The 25301-nt window shown below is 31.7% G+C and overlaps 1 protein-coding gene across 5 annotated transcripts in view; it reads right to left on the bottom strand.

Annotated features, from left to right (window-relative positions):
- CCNT2 (cyclin T2) overlaps window positions 1-25301 on the bottom strand; it is a 38348-nt gene that overhangs the window by 5335 nt on the left and 7712 nt on the right. For 3 of the 5 annotated variants that reach the window (XM_051985781.1, XM_051985783.1, XM_051985780.1), the window contains 5 exons: window positions 14386-14511; window positions 13206-13266; window positions 9881-9943; window positions 5546-5591; window positions 3783-3946 (listed from right to left, as the gene is read on the bottom strand). In XM_051985781.1, the coding sequence (XP_051841741.1) occupies window positions 3783-3946; window positions 5546-5591; window positions 9881-9943; window positions 13206-13266; window positions 14386-14511 (460 nt within the window). Of the gene's footprint in view, window positions 1-3782; window positions 3947-5227; window positions 5592-9880; window positions 9944-13198; window positions 13267-14385; window positions 14512-25301 lie in introns of those variants that run through there. The other 2 variants (XR_007951951.1, XM_051985782.1) reach the window with 2 other exon arrangements.

Genomic DNA, 25301 nt, shown 5'->3' with positions numbered 1-25301 from the left:
AAGGGAAAGTTTACACAATTTGTAAAAATGAACCTTTTCTTAAATGAGCAATATTGAAGAAGCTCATGATTATGCTCCCTAAAGGAAAGGACCAATGAGAACCTATATAACTTAGCCTGTCATGTGATCAGGATATTGACTACATATTAATTGTGTTAACTGTCTCCTTACTCTTTGCTTTCTTTCAGTTATCTCATGAATCTTACTAAATTCCAAATAAAATGATATCCTGAATTGCACTTTTAAAATTGATAAACATACCTATTTTCCTATTCCAAGATACTATTTTGCAAGCAAGCCTTTTTTGGGGAGGGTAGGGTGAAGTGGGGTTCTGTTGGTTTTTCCTAATCTGCATTTCCATTAATTCAGTTCCTTATGTAGAAACTTAATTTACAATATGTTCAGTTATAACTTGAGATCAGTATGTGAGACACTAACAAGTTCAGTGCTAGAGGTGGGACTTTAACCCATGTCTGCCACCCTCCTCCCCAACCGAGAAACCCAACCCAACCCAACAAACTCTTATGTCTAAAATCCTTCACTCATTATGGACTCAATTAGAATTCTAATTTGTATACAGGATATATACAGATAAAGTTAAAAGTGTGATGGTTGTTAAATAAACAAAAGAACAATTCCTCTTTAAAATTTAAAAAAAAAATTATGAAAAAATTTAAACATAGGCTTCCTTTTAATTGTACAAATCAAACTACAAAGATGCAAAACAATACATATATTCATTCAGCATTAGGTAATTTTCTGGGGCAATACATTTATAAGGGTTTTTTGGGAACTGTCTGGTAAGGGTAAAAAAAAAAAAAAGCCAATTAGTTTTCTTAAAATGGAATCTGATTTAGAAAGAACTCTAATACTGAAAGGATTTGTTCAGCATGTTAATTTGACAAAACAGTTCAGGAATAATTTTTCAAGTTACTGTTAAATATGATTCTTATGGGGCAATTAGGTGGCACAGTGGATAGAGCAACAGCCCCGAGTTCAAGTCTGTTCTCAGACACTCAATACTTCCTAGCTGTGTGACTGTAGGCAAATCACTTAACCCCAATTGCCTCAGCAAAAAAAAAGAAAAAAGAAAAAAAGTAATTATCATCCTTTCAAAGTGCTATGAGGGTAAGCTATTGAAGTTACAACTACACAAACTGAATATTAAAAGTTTTGATCCTAGTTGGGAGACAGATTGTGAAGATTTTTTTAAAAAGACACACCGTGGGGGCATCTAAGTAGTACAGTGGATGGAGCACCAGAGTTGAAATCTAGCCTCAGACACTTAACACTTTCTAACTGTGTGACCTTGGGCAAGTCCTGTAACCCCAATTGCCTCAGGGAGAAAAAAGATATACTCTAGGGATTAACAAGAAGTCACTGGGGTCTAAAAAATTTTAACTATGATTACAATATTACTTTTGCATCTGTGTGGGTAATAAATGAGAGGAGAGAGTATGAAGGCAGTAAGATGAATCAGGAAGCTACTGCAAAAGTCTAGGTGAGATTTCTAACTAGAGTAGTGGCCACCTGAGAACATTGGATGTAATGGGTAAAGAAGGATGTAGAGTAGAAAATGATTTAGGTTGTAAATCTGGGTGACTGGAAGTAGAATAATAGTATTCTTGACCGAAATAAGGTAGTTTGAAAGAGGGTTAAAGGAGAAAGATGGGTCCTATTTAAGATAAAAGGTTATACTCTTTATCTAGTATGAACTGTCCTATAGTCAACTGATGATAGAGGACTGAAGCACAGAAGGTGGACCAGGGTCTAACATATGAATCATTTATGTGGATATGAAGCCAGAGAGTATACCCTTCTTTACATAATTAAAAAAAATTATGGTATTACCATTACTTAGTAACTATAACATTGACAAAATCATAGCCTCTCAGGGCATGAATTTATTCTATAAAATGGAAGGATTGGACTAGATGATTTTTCACGTAAGAATAATCATTCTGGCTCTAAATCATTAAAAAAAAAAAAAAAAAAAACCAACTATGTCTTTCTTTCTCTTTTGGTAGTAGACTTGACTTTGGAAAATGATATTTTTATACTTAGTCCATAGGTAGTCTCTGCATTTTGGAAAGGAATTTTTTTTTAGTCATTGCTTGAGCTGAATGAGAAGGCAGGGCATAATCCTTAATAGGATATGTATTTTTAATCATCTTTTCTTTTATCTACAGGTTGACCTGGAATATTACTGAGAATCAGGCATTTGTTACGAACCCACTTTACTTGACTCATTGGTAGAAAGAAAAGATCTCCCTTCTGAAAAAAAAAAAAAAGAGCCTTTTTAATATTTGTAGCTGAATTCATGACCTAGCAACTATTTTTCTAATTTGTTTAAGGAAATAAAATTCTGTGGGAAAAAATTGGCTGTTCAAACTCTGCAAGGGTACTATAGTTAAGGTAGATAGGTTCCCAACCTTTATCTCAATGATCCTCAATGAAGAATGAATGAACACGGCCTTCTTTTTAAAGAAATGATAATCAGGAAAAAGGAAAATTGATAGAAAAAAAAACCATGAATATTCTGGTCAAGAATATTTTGTAAAGATTTTTAAAAGGAATCCAGTTTTATATATGTTTTTAGCAAAGCTAAGATTTTTGTTTTCAAATGACTTTCTTTACATTTCCATAAAAAAACAACAAAACTTCCACAGGGCCTAACCTGAAAACTTGGAATAGAAGATATTATAAGGTTGGGCAAAGCTGCTGATATGAGAAAGCTTCAGTAACCCATGCTCTCTTCCACTTCTCTACTATTCAGAAGTGTCTAGTACCTGGTAATCTCTGATTCTCTCACACTGTGCTCCGAATTCTGGTCCTTGTTATTTATATCTGTCACATCTACTGGAACTGGCTACATCATCAATTAACTTGTTAATTAATAACGTCTACCAGTACTGGGATACAAAGATGCTTACCTTCTACTGGGGCATGGAGCTTGTACATATCTAAGTAAAAAGTAGGTTGGGTTTTTTTTTGGGGGGGGTGGGATCATATAGGTCGTGGGTGGAGAATGTCTGGCCCTCGAGCCATATAAGGTTTGCAAAATCATCTGGTTTGGCGCTATCAAGGCAACAAGAATCTCCCATTACTTGAGTTCTTTAAATTGATAAATTTTGTATGGCTTGAAAATAAAGTTATACATATCTAAATGGCCCTAGGCCAAAAAAGGTTCCTGAATCCTGGTACAGAGAGTACAAGCAGTTGGGGGAATAAGAAAAATCTTAGGCAGGAAGTAGCACTTAAGTTAAATTTTTAAAAAGGATAAAGATTCTCAGATGCAGGAGTAAAAGAGGAAGTATATTCTATGAGTCTAGGCATGAAGGAGAGATTATGCAAAGACATGGAGATGGGAATGGCTTATAAAGAATAGCAAATAGGCAAATTTGAATGAAATGTGGTATATATGAAGGGTAGTTAATATGTAAAAAGCTTGCAAGAGAAGACTGGAAGTGAATTGGAAAGGGCTTTCAATGTTAATGTTCATGTTTTATTACTGAGCATCATCAATTGGTAACATAATTTAGATTCCTTCCTATGGAAGATGCCAATTTTTTTTTTTTTTACAAAGAATTACCAGTTTACTTATCAATTCTATAACTTTGAAATCACAAAATTAGTTAAGACATTTGTATTGGGTAAGTTCATCTTGCAGTTGTGCCAACCTAAGAACACTTTACATTATGGCAGCTATCATCCATTTCCTTTCCCAATATCCTGAATAATTCCTTTAGATATTTTTGGGATGATAATTTGATTATACTCACCATCAAGTAATTCTAAAGTAACTGATGGATCCACATATTCCCACCAATGCTTTCCATCAGTAGATACAGGAATCTCCCAATTGGACCATTTGCAGGCCAAATGAATGCATACACATGCTATCACTGTGGGTTTATATTGAAGGCAGAAGGTAGTAAGATGTAGACTATTGCAGGACAGGTTTGAAAATGAAGAACCAGATATTCAAATATGCAAAAACAAAGGAAAAAAATTAATCAGTAAGATTAGGAATAGTACCCCCAAAATATATAGGTTTTCTTTAAAAACCAGACACACACTAATATCAGGTCAATGAGGCTATCTTAATGGTTAAATCAAATAGTTTACTTATTTATAGGGACAAAAGATAGAATATTTACCTTTCAACTCATTTTTAATTTAGTACAAGTTACTATAAATGTACTTAATTTAAAAAATCATATATTTACTTCTTTCGTAATTTGAGAACATTAAAAAAAACAAAAACAATTAAAGAATAATTTGTTAAACTAACAAAGTATTATTAAAACATGTACATAAGTTGGGATCAAACCATTTCATGTGGATCTCCAATAGCTCTTATGAACAGCAAATTATCTAGTCACACAAGAGTTAACACTTTTAGCTCCTGAATGACTCTCTTTTTTCCTCCAGCAAAAGCCCCACCAAAACTTACCTCTGGCTGAATAGCTTCTTAAGGCCCAAAGTAACCAAAAAAGCTAACTATAAAAATGTTTAACTAGTAGGCTGACCAAATAACTTCTGTGACAGCCATCCCTCCCACCCCCACCTCATCTAAAACCTTTAAATCTAATATTATCCCAGAATACTTTCAACTATGAAGGTTAAATTTTTAGGAATGAAGACATGCATCTAAGGACACATGTGTATTTACAAAAATCTTACTGCTTAACAATGTTTTCTGTCATAAGAAACTAAGGACCACACAAAGTTGGTTTGTTCCCCTCCCAATCATCTTCTAAAAATATGTAAAACGTTAATGTTATGTCTATACCATAAAAATTTAATATTCAGAGCTCAAATATTCTGACACCTAACTACTCTTCCAGGTTCAACTTTCAACCGATGGAAATGGAAATAATTGATGGATATATTTATTGAACAAACATAGAAGCTTTTACATAAGTTGAAAAAAGGTTTTACATATTGTTTTATCTAAGATGAAAAAAATAAAACAAAACAAAAAACCAAAAACCAAACCATTTACTTAAGGCATAAATTGTGCTTATGGAAACCCATGCACTTATATGATTGACTACTTCTAGTTTACTACTAGAGGGTATTATCTGGAAAAAAATCCGAGTTAAAAGATTTTATTTTTTTTAAACTTTAATGATTATTTTAAAGTTAGGATTGGATCAATATGTTTAAATTAAAAAATTGTCATTTAACTACAATTGTAAACTAGAAATAGCTTTGTACTTACCAAGATGCTCGAATTTCTAGGTTAAGTTTAGCTCTTTGTAATCTTTAGCTGCTATTCAGGCTACCAATTTTAGACTTATGCACTCACAATCGAGAATATGTCATCAGAAAGCACCACTACACTTCTCATTGTGCATTAAACCCCTTTGTGCCAAAAGACCCTTGTACAATACACCGCACTGCAAACAGGAAGGTACCACCACTCTAGATGGTCCAGTCGCCTGTTGCAACAAGGGTAAAAGACACATGGAGGGGGCCCTGCAGTAAAGGAAGCTATAGTGTGCTACAACAGTGCAACAAAGAGGGTCAGGATAACAACCTGTTGGTAGCCATGAAATAGGATGTCTGTGCCAAATCCTTGCTTGCTGTAAGAAAAGAAAAAATGAAATATTACTATTTGTTCTAATATGTTAACACCAAAAGGCTTTCAATACAAGAAAATATTTCAGCTCAAAGGCTTGTGCACAAAATTAAGTGCTATGATTTTAATACATAAAAATTAATACCAGTAGAGCTCCAACATTCTCAATAGTACTGAAAACCTTCAAAAACATTCATGTCCTATGCTATTCACTCAAAGATCTAAGAAAATCTACTAAATCTGTACTAGTCAATTACACTGGCTAAAATTTCTTGTGAAGTTAATAAGATAGTTCCCTTGATTAAAAAACATAATGGAAAGAAAACATAATGGGAGCCTTGATGATGAATACAAAAAATGTTTTATCTTCTGTGATACTAAGTTGACACATGCATTTCTAACAGTAAAAATCCCTAACTAGTTTGTTCACTGTTAAGTAAACTGAAGAAAAAAGTTTCTGTTTAGCATAATGAATTGCTGTGTCCCTTCAATAGACTGTTAATTAAACCATCCCAAAAAAATAATTTTTTAAAAATCCAGATATTACTGAATTTCCTTTCTATTATAAGAAATAAATTATTTACAGGATCACAGGTGAGAAATTCTATCTATTCCAGCATTAGGATGCTTTAATCCTGGTGATCCCAGAAAAATACTTTTTAATATCTAGGTAATATAATCTTAAAAGGTTTGATTAAACTAAACTAAATTCAAACAATTCCTAAATTGCCATGGCTGTTTTCTTTCTCATTCCTTTTTAAAACTTATATTTTAAGTTAATGCCTCTACTGAAGCCCAATGTCCTCACCACTGCTACTGTTAAGGATGTCAACATCTGTCCTTCTAATCCACACTGAGAGTGATCAAAAAGTTGAAGCATTGCTGAGCTTAGGAGGTATTTCAATGTGGCAGGTATCTTGTGAATTCTTTTGGGAGTGAGAGAGGCAGTGAATAAAAGTCACCAAGACTGTATTAAAAAAACATTCACAGTTTCAGAACTTCTGAGGAGGACATAATCACTTAATGCACAAAATAGCTATTTTGAAAGAAAAAGCTATGATTCCAAATTTGTGTAGTTTTCATCCTGAAGAGTCTCAAAACTTAATGATGAGAGCCATTAACTTTATCATTAAAACACAGCCATCACTAATGTAAAGCATAATACAACAGACAAGTTATTTTTATTTATGGAAGTCTGTATTAAAGTAAATAATTATAAATACTAAAGTTTAGAAAAAATTGATGATTGCCAAAAATCTACAATTTGAATGGCAACAACAAATTAAAGCTGAAACAAACTTTTAAAAAGAATTCATTCACAAATATTAAACAGGTTTAAATATTTATTTGATATATTTTAAACTAGCACATAAAAAAAGTTTTAAAGTATTTATATAAGCAAAATTTTTACCTTACGTTTAGAAATGTAGAATATTTGTAACCAATGACAAATAATACTTTGGGGAAGACATAAAAACTAAAACAAGTTTTCCTAATAAGGCTGATACAAGCTAGAAGTTCAAAATACTCTTTACAATTCCACTTAAAGTTTTATTTCCCGCCACATCTCAAAAACAAAACTTTGAATCTATTTAAATTCATGCTTCATTTCAAAATCTCCACAAATGAAATCACATTATGTACCTTTTTCCTACCCTTGATGAAACTTACACTGACTTTCTATGATAGACAGCCAACAACTACTCTGTAGAGCAAGTGTGATCTTGTTTTGGTCACCTCAGGTTGGAGATTCTTACATCATGTCACAGAAGTATTTTTAAAACTGGAGATAAGAATTAGTATTAAATACCTAATGAGATAAGCCATATGACCTGGCTTCAAAATACAAAGTATAAATCCCATACCTATCTATGAATTTAACTAACATCATGACTCACAACCAAAACTCTTAAGAAATAGATGTAACAAAATATCAACATCAAATGATAAAACAGATTTATATGAGATAATAGAATTTAATGAAAAGCAGTGTATAGCAGTGAATAAAACTTTGGCTTCAGAAACAGAATAACCTGGATTTAAGTCTGCTTCTGACATATTCTAGTTATGTTATCCTAGGATAGTCATTTAATGCTTTGCTGCCCCCAAGTCTTTTTTTAAGTCTCTACTTTGCAGAGCAAGTGATCTCTGCTGCTAAAATGAGTTTCATTAGAGAATCCGAATACAAATTCCTCTTCTAATAACTTACCATGTAATGCATCAAATTTAGGAAAATGTGTGTGTATGTGTTGATGGTGATGGGTTCAAAAGAAAATTAAATTATATCTTTTCAAATAACCTTTAAATTTCCTATCCATGTTGGCCAGGAGAAGCCTAGCACATCCACTTAAGTTTTATTATTAGAAAGAAGCCATGTTTTTTGAGAACTGCAAGGTTATAGCACATAAAGCTTGATATGAAGGAGTAGTTCAAGTCCTGCTTGCGACTCATCCTGGTTATGTGATTTTAGGCAAGGACTTAATGTTATTAGTATGGGAGGCAATTTTTTAGGACTAAATGGTGCAGACAATGATCTGAATTAGTAGAGGGGAATTTTCTTATTTTCTTAAACCAATGGAATTAGGACTCTTGGGGGGAGAAGGAAAAAAACCCTCCAGGATGACAAAAATCTTTTAAATAAAATGAAGACAGCATGTTACAGTGGGAAGGATACTGGAACTGAGAACCAATAGACTTGGTTCCATTACTTTTTTTTTTTTTTTTGGCACAGAGGCAACTGGAGTTAAGTGACTTGCCCAGGGTCACACAGCTAGGAAGTATTAAGTGTCTGAGGCCAGATTTGAACTCAGATCCTTCTGGCTTCAGGGCTGGTGCTCTATTTACTGAGCCATTTAGCTATCTGCTCTACTACTTATTTTTATCCATTTGACTGGATAATCTTATGTCTCTAATCAATCAAATTTGTTTTTTCATTTGTGAAATAATGACTGGAATGATCTAAGGTCCCTTCTAGCTCTAACATTCTATAACTATTTTTGTCCACACAAAACTAACAGGACAAAGGTCAGGCAAAAACCTATTGGCAATCAGTAAAAGTCATTTCAAAAAGGAAGCAGCAACATGTAAAGCAATATGCAGAAGTGAAAAGCTTTCCCTGCTCGAGGTTACAACATTAGACTATTATAGTATAGCATTAGTAAGATTAAATGAAAAAGTGCATTCTCTTTCTTCCCTCAAATTTATAGCTATATCTATCTATATCTGGATATGTATGTGTATTTACACAATTATTACCCAGAGTTGGTTACTGAGAGCAGACAATAGTCAAATGAGCAGTTACACTCTTAGAACAATACATCTTCATTTATTAGTGCTTTATATTTATTATTTCATTCAATATTACTAATGCTGTATATACTATAATACAATTATAGTCTAGTGTCGCAACTGAGTAATGAAAACTTTCCACTTCTGCATGTTACTATATACCTAAATTTTTATTTCCGCATTGTTGCTTCCTGTTTGAAATGACTTTTACTGACTGCCAACAGGTTTTTGCCCTGACCTTTGTCCTTTTAATGCTGTGTGGACAAAAATATTTGCAGAATGTTAGAGCTAAGAGGTCATTTTGTCTAGTTCTTTTATTTAACAAATGAAAGTTAAGATTTACACTAACTTTTAGCAGAAATTTCTAATCATCAAATATAAAAATACAAGTATTTCAACTAGTTTTTCTACCTTAATTATTTCTGAATATTTTATTCTGAATACTGAAAGAGAGTAACAATTAGGACACTATTTTGCATATGTTGATGATTACGGTTATATGGTTATACAGTGGGAAATTAGAATTAAGAAAAGAAAAGCCCAAGTTTTGCTTTAATTTCTACAAAACTTTCCAAATTCCAGTAAAAGATCTCCAATGTGTTATATAAGCCATACAGGACATATGGAAAGACACAAATAAGAATCAAACAGAATTAGAAAATATGGATAGGCCATAATTTTTCTAACAGTATTAGGCATTTCTTGGCTAATCAGAGAACAATTCCATTTAATTATCCATATTGCTGGCTTATACCTATGGAGTTCATGCAATGGCCTATGGAAGGGAGGGAACTGGCATAAGCATTAAGTCTCAAAAGACCTACTGAAATTTTCTAGTGAAATTATGCATTCTCCATTAAATCTAGGTCAGACATTAAATCACCATGTAGAGTTAGAAAATATTTTCCCTGTCCTCATAAAATTCTCACATATGAGAATGAAATCACACAAATCAATTATTAAATCTTAATACCATTGTATGAGAAGGTTTCAGAGGTTATTTACCTCTCACTAACTGGGTACATTTCACCACATCTGTATGTGGGTGTTCAATGGTGATCTCAAAACCTGAAACAGAAAACAGTTTATTAAATTAACTACCATTTTGATGCCCATCTTAACCAGCATAAATTAACATGAAACAAGTTATTTTCCATTATACCTCAAGTCTATTTCCCCCATCCCCACCTTGGTTAGGAGAAAAAGTCCCGCCTTTTCAAAATCCAAAAGGACTTATAATATATCCTACCCATTATACTTGAAGGATTTGTCTTGTCATTAACATTAAAAAAAAATCAAGTGGGCTTTCCATATACTCTGAAGTTATAACCTGCTTTTCTGATATAAAAGACAAACTCCTTCATATCAGAATCCTTTCTTTTTGCTTCAATCAATTCAGTTAACCTTTCATTGTCCCCTGCAAGCTCTTTTAAAACTTAAGTTACAGATCTAAAATTGGTAGTTTTCCACTGGAATCTACCTATACTAACTACCAATCTACACCAAATTAAAAAAATAAAAAACTACTAAAATTCATTCTAGTTCAGCAGAGTACTGTTTTAATAATTGAAAGAATCAAAAACATAACCCCCAAAAAGTAAAAAAATAGAGAATGTATAAGTAAAAAAGAAAAGGTGGTTATTGCTAAAAAACTACTTTTCAATTTAAAAACCAAATTCATTTACAAAATGACCTCTTATATTTTTTGTTATATTTACAACTTCTTCATAGTTCACTTGTGAAAAAGTAAAACTAATAATGCATGTGATATTTCTTCTAAAAGTGCATGTAACATTCAGCATTTCCCTGAACTCTTTATTTCTTTTTAATGCACAGAAATCTATTATTTTCCTTCCTACCTCTAATTATCACTGGGAAAAAAAGTTCTCCAAACAAATATGCATAGTCAAGCAAAATAAATTTCATCAATGACTGCATACAAAACTATCTCTCATTCTATACCCTAAATCCATCACTTGTCATTGATAGCAGGTTTCATATCAATCCTGTGGAATCACAAATGATCAATGCTCACAATTCTTATAGCTTTCAAAGTTTTTTGTTTGTATAGTGTTGTTATTGTATTTATTTTCTCCTAGTTCTGAATTTTTACTTTTTATCAAGTTATGAAAGTTAAAAAGTGTTCATTTTAATAATACTGATGTTATAATATTAACTGTTCTGGGATTTCACTACGTAAGTTTTAAAGTTCATATATTTTTGAAATAATCTTTTTCTTCATTTCTAATAGTACAATACTATTTTGTGCCATCACTTGACTTAATAATGACAGGTAGCACTAAGTTTGTAAAGCACTGTAATTTGTTACTTCTTTGATCCTCAACCAAATAATCACAACTTATTTAACCACTCTTTATCTGCCAGGTTTCCTTGTAGTTTTTTTTTGGTGATTGTTGTTGCTACCATGAAAAAAATGGCTATAAATACATATAATCTTCTTTTCTTTGGGTATAGGCCTCGCGATGGTAGAGCAGGATAAAACAATAAAAACTGTTTAATAATTTTTTTTTGGTAATCCAAATTGTTTTCTAACATAGTTACATCCTTTCACAGTTCCACTAATAATGTATCAATATATCTATTTTCCTACAATCCTTCCAATATTTATCCTGAGCTTTTCTTTAGAAGGTAGAGATTTCATTCACAAAGATATGTGTAAAAAAGTGATTTTCAAATTCATATTTAAATCCAGAAAATTGTAATAGGAATGACTACACCATCAACTTGATATTGTTCAAATTAATTTTTAATATGGCACTTTAGCCTTTCATGAAGAGTAGTCTTTTCTTAAATATCAAATCAAACTGTTCAGACAAGCAAATGTTTTGGTTTAATTTTTAAACAATCAAATTTTCAACGCCAGGTAAACAAGATTATTACGTTGCATATAATGTTATCATTATTGCCTCTTGAATCACACTGCAGAATAAAAAAAGGATGTAATTTAAAATACATTCATACAAGACTTACTCTAGATTTTATGTATTTTCTAGGTATTAAAAAGAAAAAATAGTTTGAAATCAGGAAGAATTGAATTTAAGTCCTGCCTCATATACTGATTAACTGTTTGACCCAAATTTAACCTAAATTTTCTCACTCATACCTTACAAGTTGTTATAAAGATCAAATAAGATAATAGATATAGCATTTTACAAACCTGAAAGCATCATCTTATTTCTGTTTAAACAAAGATACTCATTTAAGTAATTTATTTCTGTTCTGTTCTCCACTTCAAATATTATCCATTCCCCTGCTAAAGAAATTTCCTTTTCAGGAATGATGGAATGTGAAAAAATGTTAATAGTTAAATCACTTTTCCTTCTCAATAATTAGTAATAAAGTGATCTTTTTTTCAACTGTAAGTATATCTCATTTCTAATACATGAAGGCGATAATGTTCAAATATTTAGCCATTTCTGAATACAGATACCAGAACAATAAGATAACTTCTTTTCCCACTTTGGTAATTTTTAATTATTTCTTAGCTTGCTACATAAGATAAATGATTTAAGAAATAACTTGAATATTTCAAGAATCACTTCTTAAGTTTGAGTGCTCCCCTCTAACAACACAGACTGTAATCATTAGAGTCTTCAAAGAGCTTGTACAGCCAGAAAATTCATCACATTCAGGATAACTTGATAATGAGAGCTCTTAATTTAATTGGGGTCATCCTTAGGTGACAGACATAATACATCATTCAACTGACAAGGTATGGAAGAGAAATCAGAGGTCATGTTGTTCAATACTGTTATTTCACAAATGAGGAAACTGAGGCAAAAGAGGTTAAGTGATCTCCTCAGGGTCACAAGGATAATAACTGTTTCAGTTCAGTTTTGGATCCAGGGCTTCCTGACTCCAAATACAGTGCTATAATCTATAAATTAATCTGCTTCTTTTCATACTTTATGCTTTTTCATTCTGGTCAGGACTGATGGAAAAGCCTTTCAGAAATCAAGTCTTCATGACATCAAGAAGCATGAAAGTAGGCCCACTGGTGTGGGCTATCATAATACAATCAAGTCAAACCATTTCTATGTGTTTTGATAAACTTCCACCCCCATATGTTTAATCTGAAGATTTGTTGAGATTACATAAGCTTTCAAAGAATGTTAGAAATGTTTCTAACATTTCCACAAGTTCAAAGTGTAATTTTAAAAATAATATGCATTTTTGTGATATGGAATAGACCCTATAGCTACTAAGTTTTTAACATGTTATGCCAAATATATACTCAAATTGTTCATTTTTAGAGGTTTAAGAGAATGAATAGATCAGTAATAAATTTTAAATGATACCTACTACATACCCAGAGTTTGTAGCATTATAGTTTCAAGTATAACCAGTTCTTGGGTCTGCTGAAGGTATGCCTGTCATGGATAAATGATAATTACTTAATAAAGAACAGATTAGTCAATTTTCTTTTATTAGAATTATGGGTTACACGAAAGAATGTCTAAATTATAATAAAATCCCAAAGAAATTTATTCAAAGTTTTTGAATTATCTCTAGTGCTTACAAGAATATGTAAATTTAGAGAAAATATGTATTTATATCTTATTTAAGGTATTGGATAATAAACATCTTCCCATTTCTGAAACAAAATCAATTAAATATAAGCTAATGGATAACAAGATTTTGGACTTCCCATTGAACAGTTTATTTAAGAAATACAAATCAAAAAATGATTTGAAACACCTACAACTAAATTGTTTTTAACAAAGACTTTAAATTCAGTTTTACAACTTTCATTTTGATAAATGAAGTTAATAAATCAACTCTTTTAAAGGGAAAGTGGGGAGAGAAGCTATCAACACAAAGAGTCACAAGTAATGTATTGTGGTGTTAATATGGCTCATGCCCCCTAAAATTAAAGCTTTCTAAAAAATACAATTAAAACATATAAAATTTAAAAATTACTCCCCACCATTATTCTATGTAAGAGTCAGAAAACACCCAGACCACAGAGCTTTTAATGGTTAATGAAAAATGTTAAGATACAGCTAAAATGATTCTCATTTCCTTTCCCTATCCTTCTTTTACTTCAACACTGAGGACAGACAACTAGTTCAATTTTTAAGACTGCAAACTACACTAACTGATGTGATATACCACTCATAGCCTTCTTTTCTCATGCCTAATTTTCTTGGATACCAAATACAAAACTATATATTTAGTGCTTAGATTTTATATCACAGAAATGGAAGGGAAATACAGCTTTTATCTGGTTTAATATGGTTTAGAATTCTTAGGTGTTATCTACCTGATAGTTGAGTGATAGCACTTTGTAAAACAAACAAAAAACAACAATATAAATTGAACAACTCAACGACTACATCAATAATGATTTATGATTTTGTGAACTGAAGTTCAGTTCAGAGACTTAAGATAGGGGCTCTAATAGTCATGAATACTGACAAAAATCTAGGTAAATCAGTGTCAAGTGCTGAAGTGAAATAATTTCAATTTTTATGAATTCTGTCACATACTTCACTCTTTGTGTCCAACAGTAGCTCTTGATGAAGACAGGCATGTGCTACTTTGATGACATGTTCAAGTTTTCTTGGCTGTTCTTCAACTTTTGCAGCCAAGAATAATGCAGTAGGTGCTATTATCTGCAGAAAAGACCAACTTAATTTTAGTTTTGTTAGTTTTCTTTTAAATTAAGCAAACTCTTTATTTGTAACATCTAGTGTCTCTGGGGAAACAGAGGAATTGCCTATCTCAGCCTAATTCTTTTAAGTATTTGACCACAGGACAAGTGTATGTATATATATATATTTGTATATATATTGCTTCTTCAATTCAAGTAACAAAGCAAGGGGAAAAAAGAAAGAATAAAAAGATAATTCTACTTCAGATGGAAGAATTTAGCTATATGGGAAAGTCTTAAGTAGTTTTATTTTATCATTATGCTCATTAACATGTCACAGAAATAATTTCTATTCCACTATAAAAGAAAAAGGCATCAAAACTTATGCATTTTGTTTTATTTGTGTATATATATAAATATGTAACAGTCTATGTATACACATACACTTTTTTTTTGCAAAAAAGATAATGAAATAATTTGTTAAATTATGTTTAATCTCATATTTAGCTAAGAAATTACTGAGAAGCAAATGCAAACACAATGGCTACATTCTTTACAAAATATATAGACAAAGAATAAGCCTGATTTATATCAGAAATTAGGTATAGTGCATCATTACTCAACCACACAATCAAAAACCAAAAAGACAATAGCTATTAATTTTTTTTTTAACACTTCGCTAACTGAGCTCATACCTTTAAACACTTTAATGATTCTGGGAATAGGAAACATTGGATTCTATTTTCAGCAGGGGCAAAAAAGCACGGCATGTTTCCTACAACACTTCCTAGAAATTGCTTTTGAAGCAAAAATGAATTGAACAATCACAAATTTCTACCACATTATATTGCTTTTGGCTTAAACAAGAACAGGAAGGAAGAACAGTTTAAGTATAAAGAAAAAATAGTAGCTGTATAGTCTGGATTTCAAGAATAGAAATATGGTCACCAATAATGAAAAGAAGTATAATTTGAACATGAAAATTCCTTTAATGGGGCTGCTAGGTGGTACAGTGGATAGAGCACCAGCCCTGAAGTCAGGAGGACCTGGGTTCAAATCTGATCTCACAGACTTAACCCTTCCAAGCTGTGTGACCCTGGGCAAGTCATTTAAGCCCAATTGCCCTGGAGTTAAAAAAAAAAAAAAAAAAAGTCCCTTTCATTACTTTTATTGGAGTTACTTTCATTCAACTGTTATAATAAGTCTAAATAATAATATTTGAGATAATCAGTATGAGATCAAGAAAATATAATTTATAACAATTTTGCATTTATTTTTGATTAGAAATAACTGCACTACAGTCCTTCATTGTTAACTAAAAATAAATCAACTAATTTAAGAAGGCTGCATTAAGGTTAAAGGGCAGTAGTATTAACTCAGAAACTGGGAGCTACTAAATTTTACATAATACATGTTTATGGGTCATGTATTGGCTTTAAAAGCCACATATAAACAATCTATTTTCTACTGTATTTTTATTTTGTCCTATATGTCTCAATTACATTTAATTTAGTTTGATACAAGTTTGACCCTTCTGGGCTAAAGAATATACACAAAGGTAATGAGGCAAAGTCCCTCCTCTCAAAAGTAAGAGAAAAAGAATTGTGACAAAAGTCCTACATTTTTTGTCCTCATTTTAGTAAGTTGCTAACTAAATCTTTCAAACTTCAGTTTCTTCATTTCTAAAATGAAAAGGCTGAAGCATAAAATCTCCAGAAACCTTTGCCAGGTCTATATTACATCCTATTGCACCTTGTGAAAAAGTTTTATTGATGCTTTATATTTTTATACCATCATTTCCCAAAATATCCTTTCTTTTACGATCATTTGTGACATAAAAATGAAGTAACACCAAGAGAACCCACACCTAACAAGATGTACAACATTCTGGAAAAGAGGAAAGAAGTATGTCTCATCATCTACTTCCTAAGGTCTAGTTAGTGTAATTAAGTAAGATTAGGATGCCTTTTTTTGCTGCTGTTTATATGCCCTCAATGTTCTTTTCTGTCTTTTGCTATAGCTAAAATTTTTTAAATGATATATGTAATTATTAAAAAAAAAAATGGTGGGAAGAGCCTAACCTTGTCTTTGTTTGTTTGTATAACAAAGTTCTTCAATACCTATGCTTCTGAAATTTAAAAAAAAATTCAAACAAATGGTAAATTCTTCACTACTGATCAAATGTTTTTGTTTTGTTTTTTTGTTATGATTAACCATGTTATTTCCTAATGTTAATTCACTCTTGAATGGGTTAAGACCCATCTTGACACAGTAGATACTTATTTGAACAGATTACTAAGTAGTTGCTGAGACTTTTATATTAATAATTATTAGCAAGAGGTAGCATGGCATATAATGGACAGAAAGCCTTCCTTAGAGACTTAGATTCAAACCTACTCTGTTGGTATTGTTGCTTTTTTATTAAATACCTGAGACATAGTAAAATTTTCTTTTCGGATCTTTTAATTTTGAATGTGACTTAAAAAAACCTGTTTCTTGTAGGAACAGAGAGAGCAAACTAGAGATGTCTTTTTCTTTGTCCGTTTCGTTATTAGGGCATTTTACATTAACAATTTTTATTAATTGGTTATAATTGTCTTCTTTATGGCTCTTAGCTAGCTAGGCATTCTACAATACCATTTTTGATGACACCAGTGACATCATGAGTATATCCCCTTCCTTATATGTGAAGATGTCTCTAACAAGGAAAAAAAGCCCAATTTGTTACATGCAGATATTTTCAATGTGTTTAATATTTTCTCTACTCCTTTCTTTCAGGAGATTACTTACTGGGAATTAGATGCTAAATTCGGAGATAGAAGACACCAGCTTAATCTAAGTCTGACAGTTCTGAATGGTGAGTTTCACTATTATTCTTAGTCTTTTTCCATTATCAACTATTAAGAAATAAAACATTTTGAAGATACACCTAAAGGGACCTATTTTGATAGCTAGAGATGTGGCACCACGTTAAATATTAGCATACCACATTGTATTTCCTTCCTATCCCATGTTGTTCCACCTTCTGAGACAAGATCTCATTTATATTCTTTTTTCTCAGGCAGCTCAAGAGATTGAAGAAACCACTACCCAATTTACCCCCAAAACTCATTTGGACAGGAGCTATATATCTGTTCCTCTTCTTTCAAGTATTATTCACTTAAAATGGAATTTAAATTCTGTAGTTTCAAATGGCTTCATTTTTGTAATATATCTTTGAACAGGCTGTACTGCCAATCAAAAATAGGTTCCAAAGGAGTTACTAAAGCAACCTTCAATTTTCAATATCATAATTCATAGTCAGAAAAAGAAAATCTTATTTGCTATTAACTTAATTCATTCAAATTTTCAGGTTTTTCAAATTTCTCCAGTCTTTAGGAAGCTGAGGGTACTTCACAGGTTACGTATATAGTTTCATTAGAGTATTCTAAACACAGAAAAATGTTTCAAAGATAATCTAGAAAAAGCAATGGACTCCTGGATTTGAGGAGCAGCATGACTAACTAGCTCAGTGACCGTGGGCAAGTCACTTAATATCTCTGGCCCTCAGGGGCCATCTAGTGAAATCTGTACATGAACAAGAATTTCCATAACTAAATTCATCCTAAGTAGTCAGATAAACTTTTGTTTAAGACCTCAACCTAGTCAGGGAGAATCTATTGCCTCTTAACTCCCTATTTTTAAAAAAAAGAGTTCCTTTCAGCTCTTAAGATTTACACAATTAGTAGCTCTTCCACTTCCTACCATTAATTTTTTATTTCACTAAAACAATAATTGCTAAGATTCTGATTATTCCTTTTTTTGTCAACAACAATCAGTATTCTCAATTCTGATCCAATCTTTCCAAAAGTTCTGGCTTCATAAATAATCTTGTGATTCATCTTTAATAACATGGTAGTACTTAATTTTCAATTTAACTCCATAAAAATGTCAATGTCCACTACACAAGGCATTTTAAAGACTTGGTGCAGCTTTAAACCATTAAAGTTATTGAAGCTTAAAACTGCTCTAACACATATGGGATACTGTATTTAAGACAGTGTTAGGTACTGGGGACAGAAATAAATATACATTTAATATATACTGCATGGCAATATCTCCTCAAGAGACTGATAATGTCTACAGATTTAAAATATAATTACAACTTAATCTTAGGAAGGAATGAACACTTAACTAAGATGAGTCAAGTGTTTCAGGAAGAATGGAGTCAAGATAATTAATTTTGTTTTGATCATGCTGAATTTGAATTGTAGTGATATTCAAGACTGAAACTCAAAAGAGATTAGAATTGTATGTGGAATTGTATGTATTGTAGAAATGATACCTGAATTCATATAAATAGGAAAAAACAAAAAGCTTTTCTTCTATCACTTGTTCTTGAAAGACAGTCTCCAGCCAATCGAAAGCAAAATATTTGTACTAAAGTGTATCTCTATATACTTTTCTTGGGAAAAAAATTTATTATCTGACAACTTAAATGGTCATGCTTAAATCTGGTAGAACTGAAACTATTACGTATCTGTAGTCAATTCTTTCACAGAAGAGTTTAATATTTGCTCCTCTAGCTGTGCTCACTTTCAGCCATTCAAAATGGTTCTTTTCATGTTAAAAAAAAAAAAAAAATTTTGATCATGTGGAAAACCAAAAATCCAATGATTTGTTCCAGAATCTATCTTTTCAGTGACATTTGAGACAATAGTACCTGAAGGCATTTTTACTAATTGCTATCATTTATAGCTTTTCATTTCTCTTTACTCCTGCTTTTATTTTCTTTCTTTCATATTCTTCATCTCTCAGGTCTGCTAGTGGCACCCATTTGCAATGTGCTGAACCTAGGATTACATTCCAGGTTAACTACTCCATTTGATTTGAAATATGACAGATAACTTCTCTGGACCTTAAGTTTATTCATTTGTAAAGATAAAAAGAGTGGACTAAATGATCTTTTAAAGTCCTGATAGTCTGAATGAAAACAGAATCTATTTCCACTACATTTCTTTATTCATTTTCTTTAAACTTTACCCCAAACAAATATCTTTCCCCTTTTATTTTGTGATAAACTCTGGTTGTTCAGTCCTATTCCCGTCATGTCTGACTCTATGACTCTATAGCCCTATCTAGGGTTTTCTTGGCAAAGATACTGTAGTGGTCTGCCATTTCATTCTCTAGCTCATTTTATAGATGAGAAAACTGAGACAAACAGGGTTAAATGACAACTAAATTATAAATCTTTATTTGGGTTGAAGTGATCCCAATGGAACTATTCCTTACATTAAAATGAATACTCCATATAAATATATGGTAAAGAAGATAATGGAATAGCATCTAAGAAATAATGAAGTCAAGAAATAGTTGACATAGTGGATAAAGGACAGGCCTTGGAGTCAGAAGGACACAAGTTCAAATCGTACCTCAGACCTTTCTAACTGTGTGACCTTGGGCAAGTTACTTACCCCTACTCTAACTGCGCCCTCTTCCCCAAAAGAAGAAATACACATAAAGAAATTCAAAGAAACTTGAGAAGTATAAAACTAATGCAGAGTGAAACAAGTAGAACCAAGAAAACAATCCAAACACAAAATGACTAAACTCTAATTTTTTTTTTAACTACTAGAGGAAAAACAAACTGAGTAATTGTAATGACCAATCTTGTTCCTTAATAATAGAGAATAAAACAGCTCCTTTTCAGAAGATGGTGACTACTGATATTAGAATATTGGTTCTGAAGTCAAAATGTAATTCCTGTGCCAAGTGGTTTTAACTAACTGTGATTCTTTGGTACCAAGAAGAGTAGAAAGAGCAATATCAAAAAACAACTGATAATTCAGGTACCACAACTAAATTATAAAAAGACACCTTTATAAAAAGCTTTATTAAATGCATGGGCATAGATCTATTACAAAACTTCTTGTTCAAACTTTAGTAGATCCTTATTAGCTAATAATTGTTAACATGAGCTTTTCAGCCAGGGCATAGAAACAGTATGGCTACCTGTATCATGACATTACAATATCACCAATTGGAATAGTTAACTACCTTAATTTCCAAGTAAAAACTTGGTAATGATGATTCATATACTAAAAAAAAAAAAAAGACACATGCTAAAACATAAATCAAATATAACTTTCATGAGTTTGGGTTAATTCCTGGCTTTGCCATTAAAAACCAGTATGACCTTGAACAAGTCACTTAACCTCTGTGTCTCAGTTTCTTTATCTGTATAAATGAGAAAGTTGGACCAGGAAACCTCTCTACAGATTTGTATCTATGATTCCATGTGCCTAAGTACTAATAAGCATAATGTTACATGCTGGGAGACTAAAGATCTCCTCTCCCTCCTCCCTGCCCAAAAAAAGTGTCACAGGATTACATATAATTCTCTTTTATTGATGAAGACATAGGCCCCCAAAAGTTCCTTACTCAGGGTCATACAAATTAAATGGTAGGCTCATTAGGCCATAACTATCTAAGTACAGCACCTTCTCTACGATACTATTATTGGCCCAGCTTAATTCCAATGAGCAGAGGATATAACAGGAATACAAGTAAATATACAAAATATAGGCAAATCTGTTTCAAGAGAATGTTAGAAAATGCTCACGGCTGTTGTGTTAGTCTGAAAAAGCAAAACAGTTCCACATTAATAATGCTTAACTAAATCAGAAGACATCTTGGGAAATGTTCATAATATCACCAGTGTGAAATATATCCTCTACTAATGCAAATTTCAACTTCTTTATACCTTTCCATCAGATCCTTGTTTTGTTCATTTTTCATGAAGGATCTTAACTTGAGGAAGAATCTCTGACTACTTATTCTCATCTTACTGTTCATACTACTTATACATATGTTAAAAAATGTTCTTTAATCAAGCAAGCATTTATTAAATGCTCATCATAGTGGAGGTACTACACAATGTCTGCAATGTCTGGGGATTGGACGAATAACAAAAAACTAAAACCCCTGAAGCATTCTCTTCCCGTAGATCACCTAAAAGCAGAAACAACACCCTCACATAAATAGATATAAAGTAAATTTAAATTAATTGGAGGAAAAAGGAAATAGCAATTGGGGGAACGTGGTTAAGAAAAAACCTTATAGTATCTGAAGTCGGCTTTGAAGAAGGCCAGATATTCTACCAAGAGTCAGAGTGAATGCATTATAGACATGAAGGACAATCTGGGAATCAGAGGACTATGTATTCAAATTCCAATTCTGTTATTAACTGTATTGTCTTAAGCAAGTCATTTTCCCTGCTTTGGGATTTGAGTTTCCTATAAAGAATAAAGGGTCCAAAATGGGTATCTAAAGTCAATCCCTGTTCTAAATTAGTGGTATCAAACTCAAAAAGCTAAAATTGACTTATTAGCAAACTACAAATTAATATTATCTAGACTACTGTATTTTCATTCACCTTGTTAAAGATCCAAATTAAATTTTAATCTGGTTTGGGCCACATTAGGGAATTTGACATCTCTGTTCTAAATCATATTATCTGGGATTTTATGGTAACATATTACAGTACACTATCATAATCGTTGGGCTATTTGTTATTCTATATATTTTGAGATCATGACATTCCAAGATTTGTGGGCATACAGAAAACATAAGCCAAGTATTGATATAAAAAAGATGGTGAGCTATACATTGGTGATGTGCCACAGAAACTATCATCACTTATTTTTTCAAATACAATCCAACTTGATGAGGTGCAATATGGTATAGAGTAAAGAGGATTGAATTTGGGTGAAGAACAATTAAATCCAACTATTGCCTTTGAAATTAAATATATAAACATGGTGTCATTTTCATTGTGTCCTGCACTGATCCCATATCAGGTTTTCTTGGCAAAGGTACTGGAGTAGTTTGCCTTTCCTTCTCCAAATCATTTTACAAATAAGGAAACTGAGGCAAAAAAGGTCAAGTGAGTTGTCCAGGGTCAGGCAACTAGTAAAGTCTCTTAAGTTATACTTGAACTCTAGCTTTCCTTCCTCCAGATCCAATACTAACTACCTTGCTGTCCCTTGTTATGGTATATAAAACCTTAAATATCAAAAATATTTGTATTTTTTTCCTGAAAAAGGAATCATTCAGTTTTTAAACATGAGAGTAAGGCTAGATCTGAACTCAGGTAATCCTAACTGCAGGTCCAGCATTCTATTCACTGTATCACCTTACTGCCCTATGAGAATGTGCAAATCATATAAACCTCTTTTTTTGAACCTCAAGTTTCCTTATTGGCAAAATGAAGATAAAGCCAGTACTATCTATTTCACAAGGTGATTGGCAAGATCAAAATAAAGTGAAGCATTTTGCAAATCTTAAAAAACACTGTGGAAATGTCAGATATTAACTTTCTCTTACCCCTCTCAATTTTACTTCAACTCATCTACCTGTATCATTTAAAGAAAAACAACTTGACAAATCTATTAAAACAGCTGCTCATAATCAAAGCAATATATAATTTTCACTCTTTCTAGCATGAATTACATTAAGAGGTTTGTAGTATTCTAAAATTTGATGTAATTAACATAATACTATCTTATCATTTCCAAGAAGAATCTTACCATCAATGAAAAATTTTTTTAGTTTGAACTTTGTTAAAATACTTTCTGTGGATTAGCAAGCATCTCTTGAGTGTGAATTTCCCTACTAAACATAACCCTCTTGATGTACTCAGTGGGCCACTGATTAAAGTTTTGTTTGAAAACTGCTATAAATTTTATAAAAATCATATATAATTTTTAATTTATAAAATTTTGATTTTTATATAACTATAATATGTATAACTATATATAATATATAATTTAAAAATATATAATAGAACTTTTTTGAGAAGTGCCTTCAATCAGGCTCTAAGTCAAAGACTTAATTAAACAACAAATACAATGGTAGCAGCACATTCTCTATATTTTCAAATAGTCGTTGGACCCTAAAAATGTAATCCAGTATAGAAATTACCTGTTTTTCTTATGGTTTTCTTTGAGGATGCCTTTGATAAAAGCAGGAACCAAAATTTTATAGGGTCGTCTTTTTTGGTTAATGCAGCATCTTTTTCCTTTCTTTTCAACTTTTCCCTATATTGATAGAACTTGAAGAATGTCCCCCACCAAATTTTAAAATTATATCATTTCTGATAACCACTCTTCCTTACTCATCTTGATTCATGGTTCCATTAATGTTGCTGATGAGAAAAGATTGCTTGACTTGGGATCAAGAAATAAAAAGCCAGACTTAAAGATTATTTTGAAATCTCACTACTGTTTAATGACAACTACTTTTTTCAAGAAGATAGCTAAAAGGTATTAGTCATGCCGCATGCTGTAAAATCATAATAAATCGCAACAGAAAAGTGACTAGTTACAGATGTAGAAGTGGTAGCCTACATACAGTAAAACTGGCTGCTTAGAACAAAGATTAAAGTAAACACAAATTAGAAGGACAAGAAATGCATTATATTCACAGCAGCTCGAATCCAATTTGTTTAAACAAGCAACTGACTCCAAAGTTCAAATGAAAAAAGTACGAATACTGAATCATGCAACTATAAGGAGATAGAGTGTTTAGTCATATGGGTATTGGGAATATAAGTTTTTCCAAAAAATTTTTCTCTTCAGATTGAGGGAGGATTGGAAAAGAAATTATAAAATCTTTTGCCTTTTTTCTTCCAAGCTTTTTCATGTCCATGACAATTTAGTTTTGACTTTCCTTTCTTGTTTGTTTACAGAATGGAAAGGAACAAGCCTGTTGTCTCAATTCTCATGTGTTTTCTCAAATTAAAATTGGTCCAAGGACTCATTCTTCACCCAAATAAGGAATTACTGTCATTTAAAGTAGGACTATCACTTTCTTAAATGATGAATACCAACTATTTAGAATGTTAACATTTTCATTATTGTCTTTCATGGTAGACAAAAAATTACTTATTTTTCTATACTAGTACATATCTTTACTATTTAATCATGGCAAAACGGGTGGGTTTTAGGTGATTTTCCTAGATATTTAGTATGTAATAAAATTCATAAATATCATGACTTTGAATTATGATGTTTGGGGTAGAAACAACACTGAGCAACTACATATCTATATTATTTTTTAGTAATTTATTAAATTTGTGATAGGAATCTGACACCATTCAATTTAACTCACCATAATATCAGTTCAGTTTGGCATAAAAACCAACCAAAGCCTCAGTTTAAAGTTTTATCTCCATATAGAATTTAATGTCTGTGCAAAAAAAAAATTCTGTTCAATAATCTCAGCTTACATTCTTAACTTAAATAAACACATGGACACTGACTGGGATTATGTGGAAAGGCTAAAAAAAAATCCTTTATTCAAAGGAAAGAGCTATCAATATGTACACTATCACTGTTATAAAAGTACTACAAAATGACCTTTAAAGTACGGTTAATTTATAACTAAAAAGGAGGTCACATAAGCAACAGAGTACAATAAGTAGATTTCTTTATGGGAAATCAGGAGACTTGGGTTTCAATATTGCCCCAGATACTTACTAGCTATGTGATCATGGGCAATTTTCGTTTAGCCACCAATTGTTACTTTCTAAACAAACTACTAATTGCAAAGGTAAGTATTCTGCAAATGTAAAGCATTACATAAATGTTAATTACTGCAAAGTCACTATTGAAGAAAGGTAAAGTTGTTTTGTTTTTTTTTTTTAAATCACAATACCAAGCAAAGAGAAGTTATCATAGACTGAGTCCCTTTCATTTTAGGTAGAAGCAACTAGGAAAAGACCTTCATGTCATACATTTAATTGGATAGCTTGTGCTTACCACATTTAACATT

This window comes from Antechinus flavipes, chromosome 3 (assembly GCF_016432865.1).
Source record: "Antechinus flavipes isolate AdamAnt ecotype Samford, QLD, Australia chromosome 3, AdamAnt_v2, whole genome shotgun sequence".
Taxonomy (NCBI): Eukaryota; Metazoa; Chordata; class Mammalia; order Dasyuromorphia; family Dasyuridae; genus Antechinus; species Antechinus flavipes.
This window is presented reverse-complemented; position numbering and strand designations above follow the sequence as displayed.